Source organism: Lutra lutra, chromosome 6 (assembly GCF_902655055.1).
Source record: "Lutra lutra chromosome 6, mLutLut1.2, whole genome shotgun sequence".
Lineage (NCBI taxonomy): Eukaryota > Metazoa > Chordata > Mammalia > Carnivora > Mustelidae > Lutra > Lutra lutra.
Genome location: NC_062283.1, coordinates 19687462 through 19702965, shown reverse-complemented (window position 1 = coordinate 19702965; position 15504 = coordinate 19687462). Strand labels below are relative to the sequence as shown.

Here is a 15504-nt window from a genome sequence, read left to right as displayed (position 1 = left end):
TCTTAAATGCAGTGTTCTGGTAAACTTTCAATCCTGTAAAAGAGGGCACTAGAGGATTTGAATCTTCCCATGGCCAAAATGGTGCCCTGCCTTGCCCTGCTTGGGAATTCCCTGCCATTTCCTGTCAGTGACCCTGGGATGTCAACTCAGATTCAGAGTGTTCCTGAAACACACGAAGGGGGCCATCTCCTGACACTGCTCTATCATCACATGTGTGGGAGCAGGAAGAAACCCGCACTCCATCTTCTTGCGAATCCTAGGGTTCCGTTAGCTGAAACCTGTAAAACAGAACCAAAAACAAAGATATAACTACTGCCTGTGGAGCCCAGTGGAAGGAATGGATTCTGAGTCTGCCTACAAACCCCAGCCACGGCTCCTATCTGTGCTGGGATGAGGTTGTTGTTGTTTTTAAGTTCCACATGTGCTAACACTGCACATGTTTATTTATTTTTTTAAAGATTTTATTTATTTATTTGAGAGAGAGCACAAGTGGGGTGAGGGGCAGAGGGCGAAGCAGGTTCCCTGCTGAGCAGGGAGTCCAATGTGGGGCTCGATCCCAGGACCTGGAATCATGACCTGAGCCGAAGGCAGACGTTCAACCAACTGAGCCACCCATGCGTCCCTGGGATGAACTTTAAAATCACTCAACATCCATCCACGGCTACCGCATCCCCACGAGAAAGGGGCCCGCACGCAGCAGGGACCGCTCGAAGGCCTTAATTAAAAGCAAGGATCTGATGATTACCCACAAATACGATGTGGCTTCTTGTTTCTCTTTTTTATTTCACAGGAATTAACATGTGAAGGTTGTCAGATCCTCATTTTATAAAAAGAAAAAATTGAATAAAGCCACAACTTTTTTTTTGCTCACGAATCCTATTTTAATATTTTCCTAATCCTTTTTCTCATGCCTGCTCGCTGCCCTGCTCCCTTTTTAGAGTTTGTTTGCCATTAAGTAAGCAATAGTATGACTTTCTTTCTTCCTCCACTGCCCCCCACCTCCTTCCTTATTCCCCAGCAAGACTCGGCAGGCACAGCCATAGCAAGGCCTTTGACGAAGTTGAGGGATCCACCTAGACTTGGGAGAAGACTCATTTCTGCTCTGGGCTGCTCCCTAGCACATATGCCTCTCCACACTGAGTCATGCATGTGTCCTGGGTGTCCCATGAGCCAGAGCCACAGCAGGGCACCATATGTGGTGTCTCTTGGGTGGACCCGATCCGACATCGGCATTTTCATTCTAACGCCAAGGCAGGACAGAGAGGATGGGCCGAGAGGGTGGTGTGTGCCTCACCAAGCAAACTTTTCTTCCTTTCAGAGACTCTGACCTATTTTTGTTGGATACCCGCATGGTGTGGGCCTCAGAAGAAGGCTGGCTGGAATTTGACATCACGGCCACCAGCAATCTGTGGGTCGTGACCCCGCAGCACAACATGGGGCTTCAGCTGAGCGTGGTGACTCGGGATGGTAAGTTTGCCAGAAGCAGTGAACAGTGCTCATCCGTTCCATTTGCAACAGTTACAGTAGAACCCTGGTTTCTGGGGGAGACCACAGCTCCGGGATGACCTCACTTACTGTTCTTTCGTAACTACTACTAGGAAGCAAGATCTCTCCCAGAGGCCTGCAAGAAGGACTTGGAGATAGTAGGTGATCTGAGTTCCAGGGGCCACTATAGGAAGATGGCTTGCAGGGGCAGGGGGAGACCCTGTCTGCATTCTCACCATTGGGTAGGGGGCAAGTTTGCACGAGAACTCTACCAGTACCCCCTCCTCCTGTAGCACCAAAGCTGCCAGGCCAGGTCCCCACACCAGACCTCAGACGGGGCACACTCTGCCTGTAAAGTCCGTTCCCCCACTGGTTGGGAGGCACATGAGCAGGAAGAATGGTTGTGTAGGGCAAAATGTATTGGGAATGGGAGGCCTGGGAGTTCACTCCTTGCTTTGATGCATGCAACTTCGGAAGGAGTGTTTTGATTGTGCTCTGAGCATGTGTAGGGCTCCTCCCTCATCCTCACTCTGTGATGGGCACTTGGGTGGCCAGGGAGCTGCAGGAACCCGTTTCCAGGCAATAAAGACAGCCATGCTGTGGTTTGCATTCGAGGACTCACCATCAACCCTCGAGCGGCAGGCCTGGTGGGCAGAGACGGCCCTTACGACAAGCAGCCCTTCATGGTGGCCTTCTTCAAGGTCAGCGAGGTCCACGTGCGCACCACGAGGTCAGCCCCTGGGAGGCGCCGACAGCAGAGCCGCAATCGCTCCACCCAGTCCCAGGATGTTTCCCGGGTCTCCAGTGCTTCCGGTAGGTTTGGGTGGAGCCCATGTTCTCAGGAAGCCTGGGAAGTTGGTGGGGAGGATGCATGGGCCTCAGTGAGAACAAGGACGTGTTGATGATGTTAGCCCAACGGCTTCTGCCCAGAAATACAAAGACTCACAGGTGCGTCACTGTGGCCACCAATTATCTAGCAGGGTTCCTAGGGCTGTCAGCGGGGACCTTTGTTCTCTGGGGACTCAGTCCACAGGCTAGAGATGTCCTGAGTGTCTGGTTTTCTGGAAGAACACCCTTCCATTTGATAAGGATTTCTCCAACTCCTCTTTCATTCACATAAAGATCCTGAGAACACCCAGATTTTCTTTTGGTTGGTGTGATGCCTGGGAGGTTGTGGCATACAAACCCACTTTGTGTACTTGCGTAAGAGGGACTCGTACTGGTCAGTGCTCTTGGCTGACAGTGACGGGAGGTCTGCTCACACAACCAGCTCTGAGAGATGTCATTGGTTCGTGAACTAGGAGGTCTAGGGGGCTAGCTTTAGGCCTGGCTACATCCATGGGCTCACGTGGTGTTAGGAATCTCGCCGTCTCTTCTATTTTCCCTCGTTGATGGCATTCTCAGAAAGACCATCTCCCTGGGTACTCAACCTCTCACTGTGAAAAAGCATCTCCATTTTAGGTTCTGACTTAATAAGCCATTTCTCTTACGAGGCTCTCAGCTGGGGGGCTCGAGGACCTGCCGCCCAGCATGAGGTGACATTTTGCTGCTTTTGTCATCCTGGTGTTTCTTGGAAACATGCATGGCACAGCGTGGGTGTTCCTGTATTTACCACTAGAAACAGTTGGGCTTTAAAAAAATTAAAAAAAAAAAGAAGAAGTGATTGCTTTCCTTTATTCTCTTCAGAGGAAGTTTGCTCCATGTCTTCCTTCGGGGGATGGCTGGCGGTAGGCTTCAATTAATTAATGCGCTGTGGTCACTTTGGTGCTGGGGCCCCAGACATGAAGGCAGCTCTTAAAATGTGGGTTGCTTTTTTTAAAATTGAAATTTCATTTGATTTATTCATCACCCCTTCCCCCAAGTACACACACCAGATCTTGTAATTGGGAAAAGAAGTCTCTGATTTTGATTTTTACCCGTGTCATCCAATTGTTCTCTTCTGAGTCCCTTTCCACATTTTTTTCCCTCAGTTTGATAAGTCTCAATTAAACATGAGCATTAAAGTTGATCACGTGTGTAATAAGAGGCAAGTGTCCCACCTCCACCTCCCAACCCAGTATTTGCAAATATGCTTTGCGCCTTCTGGTGGTGCTAGGACAGAAGAGTTCATGACACGACAGCTACCTCTCGCCTCACCTGTGCAAAGGTCCAGAACCAGCCCCCTCACCACCACCACCACGACTGAGAGAGTATTTACCAGGAAGGGACCTCCTCACTCTTATTGCTTCAGAGACCCTCTCTCAGGCCAGAGAAATTGGTCAGGGTAGGCCCACTGAAGAGCTACTTTCTATATTTGTTATTTTCTACCTTACTTATCCTTGCCATTAATGGGAGCAGACAGACAATGGAAGAGGTTGCTCCTGGAGAAGAGAATTCCAGAGAGAAGCCTGGCTCCCCAGAGAGATGGGTCGTCCGGTTTGTGCCTCCTTTCCAGGCTACCATGGGACCGGATAGATACGTCCGAGACAAAACGTTGTGGTCTCTGGTGTGACTCCAGGCAGGACTTTTCCTTTGTCAGTCTTCTGGAAAGAGGAGATTCCTGGGCCTCTGCTGCCCCCCTTCTTCCACAGTGTTCCCAGGGAATTAATATTTCTCTGTCACAGTCACGGCCACCGGAAGCCCATCAGAGACCATCCTGCATCTGGGCAAAGAAGTGAACATAATCCATCAAGTTGCCTGTCATCAGGGTGAAACATGGCAGGGAAATACGGGGCTATTTTTGGAACCGAGCTGCAGATGCCTGGGCCGGCGGGCAAGTCCACCACGAGGGAGAGGCCAAGAGCTTGCGTCCCTCCGCCTTCCCCACCACCCACCAGAATGTGCTCTCACATCTGTACTTGGCCTTCAAGCCGGACTTTGCAAACACATGCACCAAAGTGTGGGTTTGGATCGAAGGCGCCCTGGATGGTTTTCACTTACCCTCACTTCTCTGTAGCTGTCTGCTCCCAGCAAATGATGGATGTCGGCTGCATCGCCCTTCTCCAGTGGGCTCAGATGTCATCTGGACAGTATTGTTTATCGCTTTTGCACATGTTTTAAGAGTCATGGTCCAAGCTGTGGGCTGCATAGCCCTGGTAGGGATTCCAGTGAATCTGGCAGGTTCTTTCTCAGCCTCCATTTCTACCAGCCAACTGCCCTCGGGTCTGTTAGCTCTCACGTGCTGGTCTTTCTGGTTACTTCTGTTCACCCTCTTTGAGAGGAGCTTTCTCTCGGGGTCCATTGCTTCATCTTCGGGGGGGCCTGTGACACCTGGTTCTTCACCAGGGCTGTGTGCAAATGGTCTGAAGGGATGGTTCCATTTGCGGGGTGGGGGTGGCTGTCGAGCTACCAATCGAGCTGATTTCCCAGGATCTTTCCAAAACCTGGCTGCGGAGGGAGGCATTAATGCCATGTCAAGTCCATTGGTGAGTCTGGGGTTCTCTGTCAGGTCAACCCGCCGGCTGCCAGCACTGTGACTTGGAACTGCTCTTTGTTTTGGCAGATGACAGTTTGGGAGCTTTTCTGCTACTTTTAACCATTCCTGTAAAGCTAGATGTCCTTCTGGCCTCTTTCATCCTTGATGTTTTTGTGGCCACCACGCACCTCTGCCAACCATCTGCAAACCAGCGAGTCCTCGTGATCCTGCCTGTCCTTTGGAAGGAGTCCTTTGTGGCTGCCGATGCTGTGTGTTAGCACTGCAGAGTCCTTGCTCCATCTGCCTCTTTCCAACCCACCCAGACATGTGTCTTTAAGGATCCTAGTGGGGACAGTGTGGCTCTGGTACATTTAGATAAGCTCTTGACCTTGTTGATGGCTCAGCTCTTCTATCTCTTGAACTTCCCGATCAGGACCATTGAATATGCTTCCAGCCAAAGAAAGGCAACCGACCTCATCGTTTGCCAAACAGTGGTTTGGGAACTTTATGATGACTGTGAAATCTTGCTGTAGGTCTCCAGGAACTCCAGTCAGTAGGCTTGGGGACTCATTCTGACAGATCAATTTTTATTTGGCCTTCTGGCTGCTGACAGGTGTCCCCACTAGGGCAGCATGTGCGTACATGTGTTGGCAGGCCAAGACTGAGGGGGCTGACCCTCTGGGGAAATCCAGAGCTTGAGAAGAATGGATCTGGGTCAGGGTTTTGAGTTAGCTGTTTATAGTTCTTCAAAGGAATTGGGAGTTGTCATTTGTCGTTTTTGATCTTAAATTAAAATTTTAGGGCCTGCAGCTTGGCTTCCAGATGTCTTGGTCAAGAGGTAGAGGCTTGTTCAGAGCTTTCTAAATGAAATCAAATCTTAATTCCCCACAGCTGTGGTGGACAGGCATGGCATTCGTGATTCAACAGTTAGAATCATTTCAAAGTCCGTATTTATAATACTTGACTCTCATTTGCCATTAAGCTCCTTTGGTATTAAAGTTATCAAGGAGTCATAGGTTCCCTCTACCCCATCCCTCGGTTTACCCCTTATGAATGTACTAATAGCCAATAACGCTGAAAGGCAGTAACAGGCGTAAAGAGGAGCTGTAAGAGGCCTAAATAATTCACCAACAGCCACTAACTCCCGAGATGGTGCCGGGGGCAGGAGACTCAGTCTAGGAGGGAACAGGGAGAGCCGAGGTACTTAAAGTATGGGGAGTCTTGGTGATCAGTCTTTGAGAGAAGCCTCTGTTTTCAAGATACTTAATCTCTGTATTCTTTTTTTTGTTTTTAAAGATTTTATTTATTTATTTGACAGAGATCACAAGTAGGCAGAGAGGCAGGTAGAGAGAGGGGGAAGCAGGCTCCCTGCTGAGCAGAGATCCTGATGCGGGGCTTGATCCCAGGACCCTGGGATCATGACCTGAGCCGAAGGCAGAGTCTTAACCCACTGAGCCACCCAGGCGCCCCAAATCTCTGTATTCTTTGATAATTAAGATAAAGGCTGAGAAGAGGCCAATGTCTACCCAACTTAGCACAAAGCAGGAGATCTTGAAATCCTGGCCCCAGAGAAGAACAGGACCTCCCTATTGTCTAGCCATCCAGGTTGTAAATAAGATCTAGATTCTGAAAATCCAGCTCCGCGCCCCCCAACATTTGATGAGATTCTTGACACCAGAACTCAAAACCTTCCTGGGGTTCCACAGTGTCCGGGGCACGAGGAGCTGGGCGTTCTCCAGCATAGGCTCGATGGCCCTGTTGACTCAGTGGGTTGATGGGGAGAGATGAGACGGGCTGAGAAGGCTGGGAGATACGGAGCGATCAGTGAAGACAAAGGTGCCCTTCTAACAGCTGGGTGTTGTACTTGGCCCCATCATTCTGGGAGAGAAGGGAAATCAGAGTAGTGAATTGTTTTCTCTAGAAACAAGTTTGCTCTGGGAGGACTGTAGCCAGGGCTCAGGAAAACTGGCCCTGCCCCTCTGCAGAAAACCTCAGGCTGGCAAGGTCGCCACTGGCCTGCTCCCTCCATTCTTCCTCCCTCTCACCTGGTTTCTTGTGCTTGCCTTGACTTTGTCCCTTCTCTGCCCTCCTCCCCTCTATGGTCCCCCTTGAGTCAGACTCCTTCCTCTGAGACTGTATTTCGTTCCTGGGAGCCATTCTGCAGAAGTAAGCCAGCCGCGGGGCGAGCCCTCCTAGCCTACAGCTCCCTTGTGCTCCACTGCGTGCACAGCGTTTCAGGAGGGCAGGTGCCAGGAAGGCTGGATGGCATGTGCCCCTCCTGTTGGGACAGATCAGATGTGCGGTACACAAGGCCGCAGCCGGGGAACAGGGGGGCAGCGAGGAGGTGAGACAGACCCTGGACGGTGAAGCGGGGACCTCCATGGGTGGGAAGAAGGGGCCAAGCCCCGGCCAGTGGGTGAGTGAAGAGCTGTGTTTGGTGGGCCCGGCGGCACCACCAGCCTCCAGCCACCCACCCACCCCCATTCCCTCCCAGCGGGACCCTCGGATGCGGGAATGAGGTAGTGTCAGAAGTGCACGGACAGGGCAGGTGATCCAACCACAGGACTCCAGGTGAGCCTGCCTCCACACAGCTCATTCCGTGTTGGTTCCGCACATCTGTGAGCTGTTCCGACCTCGGTCCGGATGAGACAGCAGGTAAGGACCTGCCGGTGGGGCCCCAGGAGAGCTCTGCCCCAGGTGTGGGCAGAGGCGAGGCCACGCCCCAGCCGGAGGGTTGGACGCACCACCCCTTGCAGGTGTCAGCAACCAGTGAGGACAGGGTGGCACTGGCCGCTAGTCTGGCCAGTGGGAATGGATGTGATACTTTCCGTACTGCTGGTTTAATGGTCCAGAAGGCCTGGGTGAGATGCAGACGTCCCTTGGCAAAGGGTTAGAAAAACACACCGTGCGCTGAAGCCTGTCCCCCCGCTCCTCCCTGCCCCTGCCCTACTCGTGGTCCTCACTTCTGCCTGTCCATGCCTCTCTTAGGACAGAGCCTGGAGGGTTTTGGCAAGGGTTCTTCACTTAGGGGAAAGACAGGCAGGGCTGTCTTGGGGCTTTAAAGGGGCTCCCTTTCCCCCAGCGTGGCGCTTCTGACACTTCCAAAGCCTGAGAATCTATGGCGAGGGAAAAATGTATCTCTCCTGTTTGAAAGTAGACTAGGGAACGGCCCGTATCTGGTTATGGAAGAAATGAATCCCGGGGCCTTTTATGATTGTTCAATTTTGCCACCAGGTAACCAAATTTTTTTGTGCCCCATCCCATCTGCGGCGAGGCTGTGCTTGTCCCGGTACTCAGGACGGCCACCTGGGGCCTGGTTGGGCTGGGCCTGAGTCCCTCTTGTCCTGCCCCCTGCTCTGGGCCAAAGAATCCCATGGAATGAGTGCAAGCCAGACTGTAATTTCTGCGTTCAACTTGGAAAAAGTCAGATTCTTTGGAAAAACATGTCTCGGGTCCCAGACCAGCCTTCACCACATCTGCATCCTGGGGAGGGCCAGGCGGCCCAAGACAGGCTTCGAGTGTGAAGAGGGTGACAATGCACCTGTGTGTGTGCCTCTCCTCTGCTTCTCAAGTTCTAGAGGCTGCAGACTCAGCTGGACAGCAGGGAACTCATTTCCAGGAACTCTGGCCTGAGGGTCTGAAGGGGGCTCCCACTCCCTAGTGAGTCTCCTGGAGTGGGCCCAGGGCCACCTGTGAGTCAGACGGAGGACCGTTGCCCTTGAGGATGTTGGTGTCAGCCTCCAGCCTATTGCTCTGGCTGGCTGGTTGCTTGGTTCCTTCTGTCCAGCAATATGGCTTCTCTTTTCTGCCTTCCCCTCGACTGGTGAACCCATGTGTTGCCTTCCTTTATCCCACTGAAGCGGATGTCTTCCTGTCACTGGCCCTATCCAGACCATTCATCCAAACAAGTATCAAGGGGCCGGGGTGGGAGAATGTTTTTCTGCAATCTGTCAGTCCTTAAAAAAAAAAAAAAAAAACACAAAAAAAAACTGTGCAGGGCAGGGGCATTCCACTGTGGAGCCCAGGGTGCTGACCCCTGAGGGGCACACACAGGTATTTTGAGAAGCACTGACCTTCACAAATATTTACACGCTCTGCGCCACACGTAACGTGGACTCATGAGGAAACCTAAGTGCGGCTTGAAAGTGTAGGAGGAAAGACAGCAGAGTTGAATCCCTCCCTCTCCTCTCTCTGGCCCCAATCTCTACTTAACAACAAAAACGCCAGTGTCTAGCTCTAAATGAAATAGCTGTTCTTGCAGAGAAAGTTCTCTTTGTTGAGTGTTGAGAGAGTTCAGTTTGCAGGAGGCTCACAGACAGAACTGTCGGTGCAGGTAAAAGCTGTGTACTTCTCGGGGCCATCTTGGTTGGTCTTCTGGTGGCTGCCCCCATCCTGAACTATGGAGAGATTTGGAAGTGTCAGGCAATCACATGGTTTTTCTAGCTCTGCCAGGATATAATATTCCTTATTATAGCCCACTGCCCCTGTCCACCGACCTGGGAAGGAAAGGTATCCCAGAAGCCCCTGCCTTTCACGTGGCTAACGATTCCAATCATGGCCCCCAGTACACAGAAGGCATTTGGGGGGATGTTTACTTTGTGGAGACCCAAGCCAACTGAGGTCAGGCAGGGAAAATTCCAGACAGGATCACAGATCATCTAACCCAGGACAACTTCAAGAGTGCAAGGAACCAGGGCCACAGAGTCTTGAGACTTGCAGCTGGCTGGAGAAGAAGAGGTGCCAGGAGGGAGGGCTTCAGGGAGGTCAGAAGGGCCAGGATGGGAGCTCCTGCCTCCCTTCTCCCCACGGGTGTGGGCAGGGCTGAGCCACACGGAACTGTGACGAGAAACATCCACTAGCCATGTGCGCAGCAGGTAGACAGAAGATACGGCTTTTAATGAACAAGGAGTGGCCTTCCAGGCTGTTCTACAACAGGCCAACTTGGGCCTTCACACTGACCGTTCCCACATGCAGATATTCTTCCCCTGAGAGCCTCCTGCCCTGCTGCCAATATTCCTGCAGGTCTCTGCTCAGAAGACACCTTATCAGAGAGACAGGCCCACCAAGCCTGTAGATAGTGACCTCCCTCCCGCCCTTGTGCTCTGCACTCCCTATCCCCCAATGACCCAGTCAAGGCCCTTCTTGACTATGTAGAAGAGAAGCAGACTTGAATTAAAATGAAAAATTAGCGTATCAGGAACCCATCCAACCAACAAGAAGGCTGGAGAACCAAACAGGGAATCGAGTGATCCAGCTCAGACCTGGTCACAAGGACAATGTGGTTTGGATGCCATCACCCGGGACACTTGCCGCCATGCTACCCATTCTCGGTTTCCCCTTGGGGTCACTCCCTCAAAGGTGGGGGCATCTATACGGCTTTAATCAAGTCAAGAGCCCGTACTCAGTGGCCAGGGGACGAAGGCAGGAGCCCTCTGATGGGAGATGGGGCCTCTATTCCCACCTGTCTAGGGATTTCTCCACATAAGAGCCCACACAAAAACATATCCAACATAGCCGGGTATGGAATTCTGGGTTGATGGCATCATTCTTATGGTATTAAACATTGTATGTTGTAGATTTTTGTTGCAAAGAAGTTAACTGTCCATTTGCCTTGTGTTCCTTTGTGGCAAATTTTCTTATCTTCTGATAGTTTAAGAATTCCTCTGCATTTAATGTACTACGTTTTCACCATGTGTGGCTGGATCGCAATTTATTTACTCTGCTTAGTGTGTAGGCACCAGTGTGCCTTTCCAATATAAAGATGTTTGCTCTTCTTCTAGAAAATTCCCACACATCCCAATGTTCAGTTGTTACTCCCCTGATATTCTCTTCAGAAATTCATTGGCCTTTTCATTCTGTCTTCCATTATCTCTTTATAGAGAGGGAGTGGTACCCTTGAGCCTCTGCACTCTGAGTTATAGTTGGGGACGTTTCTTCAAATTCATTGTTCCACTCTTTAATCCTCTCTTCATTTGTGTCTAATCTGATGTTTAACCCATCCATTAATTTTTACCTTCAGTAGAACTTTATAAAGTTCCATTTCGTTCCCGTCCACCTGTTCTTTTATCATGTTTTTTTTTTTTTCTCCATATGTCCTTGTTGTAGGGTTTCTGTTTCCTATTTTATTTCTTCCATTATTTTACATATTCTTTTTGTAATCCCACTCGGGAGACTACTCTTGCCTGTGGTCCCTGTGTTTTTTCTTATATTCTAACTTTTGGGATAGTTTCTTTGTGTGCTTGATGTTTTCTTGGGGGATTATTTTCAGCAGGTTTTTGTCTTGCTTTGTGGGGTGGTGTTTCGTGGGTGGTTTTTGTGTTTGTGTTTTACTGGGAGTCTTTGGTTTCCTCCATTGTGAAAATTTCCCTCCAGTGTGGCTTTGCAGTCATGTCTTCTGGGTACTTGGAATGATAGCTCGGGTGGTTCTGCAAGCTGAAGGAGGCAAGAAGGGAGAATGAATAAATTTGGGATGATCAAGCCACCTCAGAAAGGTAGCCTGTCTCTCCTCCCAGGGCAGGTGACCAAGCCGAGTCAGTACTGTCTGTCTCTTGCCTCACTCATGAGATCTTCGTGTCCTATATTACTTCAGTGCCAAGAGGCCCAGGAGTACAAGTAACAGGAAACCTAGTGCAAATAGGCTTTAAACAATTAGGTAGTTCGTTGGCTCGTGTGATTAAAAAGGGCAGAGAAGGCATGCATGTGACCTCAGGCTCTTGTATCTATCAAAGTCCATTGCAGATTAAGAATCTTTCTCTGGAGCCTTCCTTTTCATCTCTGAAGCACCACTACCAGTTGATCCTTGGGAATCATAGTTTTGAACATGTCTCTCTCTGGCTCAAACCCTTTCTTTGCAGGCTTACATCATCATTTTGGTTGGCGTTCTAGGCCATTCATTTCCACAGTTTTACCTCCTCTGATTGGTTCTTCTTCACATATCCTTAAATTCCTTCCACCAGAACCACTCACTTCTCTGGCTTCCACCTTTAACTGACCCTTCCCTGGACTCCCAGTGGGACTTCTCCATAACACTTGCCCACAGCACCCACACTGTTGTCTATCTGAGTTAGTTGTGTCCATGTCCCACACCACCCCTTCGTCTCTCCAATTTCTTGGAGGATGCAAGCCTCATGTCACTTATTTTCCTATTTCCCATGGTGCTTAGCGGAGGACACCTCACGGAAGAGCTGCTCCAGCTGGCCTCAGTGAACCTGGGCCATCCCGTCCTCTAGGCTGGGGCAGCTTAGCAGCACCTGCATCATACGTGCTAGAACAGGCTCTCACAGGACACCACTGGCCTAGGAGTCTGCTTTGGTGCAGGTCAGAGGGCTCAACCCTGGAAGTGAGCCTGGGGACTGATGCCAGAGAGAGAGCAATCCCTCCTGCCCTGTCTCCCTCTGTCTCTGACTCCCTCTTGGTTAGGCACCTTCTGTTACCCTTCCTTCGGGATGCTTTCCTGATCCAGCTATCCTCACAGCCCCCGCCCTGTGTGAATTATAGGGAATCCCACCTGGTATGGTTGTCCTGTACTGTGAATACAGTGTCTTCCAAGTAAGGGCCCGAGGGGTGTTGTAGGGCCTCTTGCTGTGCCCTCTCCACAGGCCCTGCATTCAGCAGGGGCTCACAATGCCCATCTGTTGGTCAAGAGTCCTTTGAAGTTGATAATGACCTTGTGTGCCAGTCTGCCCAGCACTCACCCCAGAGTAAACAAGAGGGCATGAGTGAGAATCTGGGAGCCACAGGGAACCTGATGGAGCTGTTTGGGGCCCATGTTTGTGTTGCTCAGAGGTCTTGTTCACTGCTGTCATTAGCCTCCTACAGTGCCTGGCCCATGGCAAAGCTTCCCACATCCATATTTAAATGAAAGAATGAATGAGTTAATGGGTGCATCTTACCTCCTCCGACAGATTACAACAGCAGTGAGTTGAAAACGGCCTGCAGGAAGCATGAGCTTTATGTGAGCTTCCAAGACCTGGGATGGCAGGTGAGTTCCCTGGACCACAACGGGGACTAAGGTCCTTTCCCATCTTCATGGCAGTGGCTGTCCTCGAAGAACTTGAGCTTTAGGGCTGAGATGATTCCCATGTGAAGGGACTTGGGAGCTCTTCTGAATGCCTGGGCTTCTGGAGGAACGCAGAGGAAGGGTCAGCCTACTTGTGTACCCCCCACACCCTGACACCTTCCCAGGGAGCCAGGTTCCCAAGTTCTGTGTACCTCAGAATCAGTCCCACAGTTTTCAGTGCTCTTCCCCCATTCTTCCAAAATCCATGAGGCGCTTTGGCGTTTGTGTTTTGAGAAAGGGTTGGAAAAACTGATCTAACAGTTACCCAATGCCTATAAATTGACTCACCTGAATCATCTAGAAGAGCACAAATGGTTAGCCCACACCTGAGAGCTGCCACGAGTTCATAAGAAGTGAATGCTAGGTGACAAGTAATAGGAAATCGAGTTTCTGTATGCAGATGGTGTTATGATGACAGGGCGTACTCAAGGCTCTTTTGGGTCTGGGTGCAGGAAGCCAACCCGTGCTTCCAAGCCTAGAAGGTGGGTAGCAGCCAAAGGCTTTGTGGGCCCGGGAAGGGGGGGAGCACTCTGGAGCCAGATGAACTAGGCTCACATGCTAGCTTTTGCCACTGGAACATGCACTTGGCCTCCCTGGGTCTGTCTGTCCACCTGTCCTATGTGAGGAGTACCTTCTCACCGGGTTCCTGAGAGCACGGGTGACCTGAGGAATGTACACTGATCACATGTGCTATCCTTTTGCTTTCACCTAAGGACTGGATCATCGCACCCAAGGGCTACGCCGCCAACTACTGTGACGGAGAATGCTCCTTCCCACTCAACGCGCACATGAACGCAACGAACCACGCGATCGTGCAGACGCTGGTGAGTGCCCAGGGACCCCTCTCATGTTAGAGGCAGCAGTAAGCCGAGACCAGGCATGACTTCTGACGGTGCCTTTCCCCTTCTGACGGTGCCTTTCCCCTTCTGTCTCGCAACAGGTTCACCTTATGAATCCCGAGTATGTCCCCAAACCATGCTGCGCACCAACCAAACTGAACGCCATCTCAGTTCTTTACTTTGATGACAACTCCAATGTCATCTTAAAAAAATACAGGAATATGGTTGTCAGAGCTTGTGGATGCCACTAACTCCAAACCAGCTGCTGGGGACACAGAGACTGACTTGGGTTCCCAGGTGACATCTGCCTTAAGAAAAACATGCAGGAGCACGGCGAAGGGGGAGGCAAGGCTTTGAAGCTGCCCCAGGCTGGCCGGTGCCTTAGTGCCCAAGATTTTCAAGGGCCTCGTGGAGAATTGGCTCACGCAGTACATAACGTGGGTAGATGCTGGTCTGCAGGAAGTGGGGCTTGGATGTCTGTAGTGTGAAGTCTGGGAACTTTAGAAACATAACATGGAAGGGTTCCCCCCCCCAAAAAAAAAGAAGAGCCCACCAGAATTAGTTTTAGCTTTAGATCAAGCTATTTGTGGTGTTAGTGAGTCAATAGGGAAAATCATCTTAAAGGAGTAAGAGTATTCTTGGCTAAAGTTATCGGCCTGTTCTGTAGCATCAGAAGTAGGTCTGTATAGATAACTGGAATTGGGGGGAGCGCCCCTCTTCACAGCCGGCCTCCGCAGGGCAGTCTCACACAGGGTCAGCAGCCCGGGCCACCCCAGGGCTGTGTGAAGTGCCTTTTCTCTCCACCCCGGCCCTTAGCATTTGTGCTGGAATTCTGTCGATGTGAAAATACACTTACTTTGGTCAAACCAACCATGTCATTTCCACACCGCACCCCCCCCATCAGCTGTTCTCCTTGCTAGCGCCCACAGTTGAGCGAGCGGGTATTGGGGTGAGGCCGCAGGGGGCAGGTCAGCCGGGTGCCGCAGGAAACCAGTGCTGCGCCCCTTCTCTCGCGGAATAGCTCTTGGAAAAGCACACGAACTCCAGGAACGTCAGCTCTAATAATTCACCTATTTCAGTAAAATGGTTCTTTACCTTTTCCTCGACAGCATGCCAGGTGGCGGGGTTAGAACCCAAAAAGGAAACCAAATGGGGAAAGACCCTCTCCCCCCCACCCCGGCCCACCAGGAGAGGGTCTGGATGGGCATGCCATTAGGAACCCGAATCCCAGTTTTCTCTTGTAGAAAGGAAGACTCAGATGAAATCATAGAATATTTTTAAAGTGTCTTTTTCACAATCATGTACTAGGAAGCCAATTTCATACTAAACTGATTAAATAATACATTTATGATCCAAAACTGTTTGCACTTACAGCTTTTTTGTAAATATAAAGTATAATTTATTGTCTATTTTATATCTGTTTTGCTGTAACATTTAAGGAAAGACCAGACTTTTTTTTTTTTAAAAAAGAGTTTATTTAGAAAGTATCATAGTGTAAACAAATTGTACCACTTGGATTTTCTTTTAATACAAGACTCATGATGCAAAGCTGAAGCCACTCATGAGGATTGTGCTTCTCTAGAAAGTTGGGGTTTTTAAAAGAACATCTGTGAACCATACATAATTAATAAAGATTTCCTTTAAGGCAGAGGCTGGCCAAGATCCTGCTCTGTTGTCTTCTGCCGCAGACAGCAGAAGTGGTCTTGTTTCTCAGATTCCCACCACCA

The 15504-nt window shown here is 50.4% G+C and overlaps 1 protein-coding gene across 1 annotated transcript in view; it reads left to right on the top strand.

Annotated features, from left to right (window-relative positions):
• BMP6 (bone morphogenetic protein 6) overlaps positions 1-15501 on the top strand; it is a 150204-nt gene extending 134703 nt beyond the window's left edge. Inside the window, exons 3-7 of the mRNA XM_047732122.1 lie at positions 1319-1467; positions 2101-2298; positions 12784-12860; positions 13652-13762; positions 13879-15501. Of these exons, the coding sequence (XP_047588078.1) occupies positions 1319-1467; positions 2101-2298; positions 12784-12860; positions 13652-13762; positions 13879-14028 (685 nt within the window). The 3' untranslated portion in view covers positions 14029-15501. The remainder of the gene's footprint in view (positions 1-1318; positions 1468-2100; positions 2299-12783; positions 12861-13651; positions 13763-13878) is intronic.
• Positions 15502-15504: the final 3 nt, after the last annotated feature.